This window comes from Carlito syrichta, unplaced genomic scaffold (assembly GCF_000164805.1).
Source record: "Carlito syrichta isolate Samal-C Ts95f unplaced genomic scaffold, Tarsius_syrichta-2.0.1 Scaffold118051, whole genome shotgun sequence".
Classification (NCBI taxonomy): domain Eukaryota; kingdom Metazoa; phylum Chordata; class Mammalia; order Primates; family Tarsiidae; genus Carlito; species Carlito syrichta.
Window position 1 is genome coordinate 45,667 of NW_007062147.1, and position 3,603 is coordinate 49,269.

General features: G+C 44.5%; 1 protein-coding gene across 1 annotated transcript in view; it reads left to right on the forward strand.

The window, feature by feature from the left end:
• Window positions 1–3,603, forward strand: part of LOC103249247 (peroxisomal membrane protein PMP34) — a 23,314-nt gene that overhangs the window by 19,147 nt on the left and 564 nt on the right. The window contains exon 4 of the mRNA XM_008047895.2: window positions 1,193–1,309. Coding sequence (XP_008046086.1) covers window positions 1,193–1,309 — 117 coding nt within the window. The remainder of the gene's footprint in view (window positions 1–1,192; window positions 1,310–3,603) is intronic.

The following is a 3,603-nucleotide window of genomic DNA, read 5'->3' on the forward strand; positions in this document are numbered from 1 at the left end:
GTGAGTGGATTGCCTGAACCCGCGGGTTCGAGACCTACCTGGGCAACTTGGTGAGACCTCATCTCTATAATAAATCAAAATGTTAACCGGGTGTGGTAGCGCACGCTTGTAGTTCCAACTACTTGGAAGGCTGAGGCGGAAGGATCGCTGGAGCACAGCAGGTCGAGGCTGCAGTGGCTGGGAGCGGCCACTGCACTCCAGTCTGGGCAAGAGTGAGACTCCAACTCAAAAAAAAAAAAATTGTATCTCTTGGTTATTTATATCATGACTAGGGCCAGACAGCTTGATGTATACTTATTTGCTGAGTTTGTTCATCGGTTCATTTGTTCAATTGTTTAACAATTTATATAAGTAAACACCATGTATCTGGCACTTTATTACAATTCTATCTGGCATTTTTTAAATCATTTCAGGACTGATGAGGAATACTTAATATCTCAGGATTGTGTTAAATTGGGATCGTGTGTTTCCAAAAAGAGAAGCACCTGGCTCATTGTGTTGTTCCACTCTGAGGCAACTCTGGCAATCTTTGGGCCAAGATCCCCATCCTTAAGCTTGTAAGGATCATGATACTTGTGAAACTGTTTCAGGTGTTTTGTGACACTCCATAACTGCTGCTTGCTGCCTGCCTATCCTAATTCTCTAAATGATCAGGAACTCTTCAATGAACTTCTAGTCTTGGTTAAGGCACCTTGAAATGTCACCACTCCCTCCCCACCCTCATCACTCATTGTACCAAATTTATAATCACTTAAAACCATGGGAGCTACTTATGTGAGAGATGCAAATTGTGTGTTTTTTTTCTGATATTGTCATGGACGTAGCCTGTTATCTGTACTCCACTTTCCCACTTTAAAGTTGTTATGTTAAAATTATATGTGAAACTATCAAAATTGCTACTTTGAATGCTATATAAATTGACAAATAGATTGCCTCCTGTTGTACAAATAAGGAAACCCATTACTCTTTTCATGTGGAGAAGTGCTGCTGCCAGCCTTTTTGCTATCAACAGAGCTTCCAAACTTCTTCTAACAGTAATAGCTTGTGTTGTACCCTGGTACAAAGAAACAACTTACCTTAGGTGTTCTAAAAAGTCAGTAGCGAAGATATAAGTGAAATGTTGGTATGTAGCTTTAAGACAGAACAAAATTACATTTTGCTTTCCCTTTGTCTCTCCCTCTTTATTTGAAAGGAGTGGTGAATGTGTTGCTAACAACTCCGCTGTGGGTGGTAAACACCAGACTGAAGCTGCAAGGGGCAAAGTTTAGGAATGAAGACATTGTACCAACCAACTACAAAGGTATTATTGGTAAGTGTTTCTGTTCCTATTTAAGGGTTTTCTTTCCTTTTTGTATCTGGAATCTGTTACCATGATAACACTATAAAACAGCAACCTCAAATCTCAGCATCCATTGGTAGAATTTGTTTAGCTTGTGTGTCTGTGGATTGACAGGGATTTGATCCATCTAGGCTAATCATAGCCTGAGAATCTCAGCTCTATGTGTCTCTCATCCTCTTTCTGAGACTAGTATGAACATATTCCTCTCATGGTGATGGCAGAAGCACAAAAGGACACACCAAATTGTATAAGCATATTTCTTTCTTTTTTTTTTTTTTTCGAGTTGAAGTCTCAGTCTGTCACCCAGACTGGAGGGCAGTGGCCGCTCCCGGCCACCGCAGCCTCCACCTGCTGAGCTCCGGCGATCCTTTCGCCTCAGCCTTCCGATTAGCCAGAATTACAGGCACGCGCTACCACACCCCGCTGATTTTTTTGATTTATTGTAGAGATGAAGTCTCGCCAAGTTGCCCAGGCGGGTCTCAAACCCACAGGCTCAAGCAATTCACTCACCTCAGCCTCCCAAAGGCGCGGGATTACAGGCTGAGCCACCGAGCCCGGCGTACAAGCATATTTCATGCCCCTATTGGTACCTGGCCTGCTGATATCCCAATGGCTAAGAATATCATATGGCCAAGCCCAAGACAAGGAGTAGAAAAGTATGCTCCTCCCAAGAAGGATAAGGGGGAAGAGATGAATATTTTTGAAGAATAACCTATACTTTTTTCCTAGTGTTGTCTTTGGATAAAAATACCAGATTGGTATTTCATATCTTTGAGTATTTATTTTTGTTTTTGTTGTTATTGTTTTTGAGTTGGAGTCTCACTCTGTCATCCAGACTGGAGTGCAGTGGTCGCTCCCGGCCACCACAGCCTCGACCTGCTGGGCTCCAATGATCCTTCTGCCTCAGCCTTCCAAGTAGCTGGAACTACAGGCGCACGCTACCATGGCCGGCTCATTTTTTATTTATTGTAGAGATGAGGTCTCGCCAAGTTGCCCAGGCGGGTCTCGAACCCACAGGCTCAGGCAATCCACTCACCTTAGCCTCCCAAGGCGTGAGATTACAGGCTGAGCCACTGAGCCCGGCTGTTTTTGTTTTTTTTATGAGTTGAATCTCACTCTGTCATCCAGGCTGGAGTGCAGTGGCACACTCATGACCACCGCAGTCTCAACCTGCTGGGCTCAGGTGATCCTTCCGCCTCAGCCTTCCAAGTAGCTGGAACCACAGGCATACGCCACAGGCATACGCTGATTTTTTTATTTATTGTAGAGACGAGGTCTCACCATGTTGCTCAGGTTGGCCTCGAACCCCTGGGCTCAGGTAATCCTCTCACCTCTGCCTCCCAAAATACTGGGATTATAGGCATGAGCCAGTGAGCCCGGCTCAAGCATCTGCTTTTTAATAATATCACATTACCAGGTGCCCCTTTTCCATGTATCAGTCTTTGTAATGAAAACAAGGGTTTTCTTTTTTTTTTTTATCTGTAGTCTCACTCTGTCACCCAGACTGGAGTGCAGTGGCATGCTCCTGACCACCATAGCCTTGACCTGCTGGACTCCAGGGATCCTTCTGCTTCAGCCTTCCATGTAGTCAGAACTACAGGCACGCTACCATGCCTGGCTATCTTTTTTTTTTTTTTTTTGAGTTGGTGTCTAATTCTGCTGTCCAGGCTGGAGTGCAGAGGCACACACACAGCCACCGCAGCCTCAAACTGCTGGACTCAGATGATCCTTGCTCTTCAGCCTTCCAAGTAGCTGGAACTACAGGCATGCACCACCACACCTAGCTAATTTTTTGATTTATTGTAGAGATGAGGTCTTACTAAGTTTGGGCAATCCTCTTGCCTCGGCTTCCCAAAGTGCTATGTTTACAGGCTTGAGCCACTGTGCCCAGCCAACAGTGGTTTTCTTTTAAGTCAAATCCTGTATAATGGACTCCAGGAAATTTTCTTTTGTTGTACTGGACTTTGTTGTGAAGCATGTGGGCTCAGTTCACAGTTCTGTTCTGGGTGATGGTGATAATTACTTAGGAAAATTTGACATTCTAACCCCAGATTGACAAGAAGAGTTACCTCTGATTGACATTGGTCTCTCAATAACTTGGTGACTATCAGTGACTGATTCTTATCAAAAAGTAGTCAACTGATAAACTTGCCCCCAAAATATTTTATATCAATATAGAGAACCAGCCGGGCTTGGTGGCTCATCCTGTAATCCCGCGCCTTGGGAGGCCGAGGTGAGTGAATTGCCTGAGCCCGCGGGTTCGA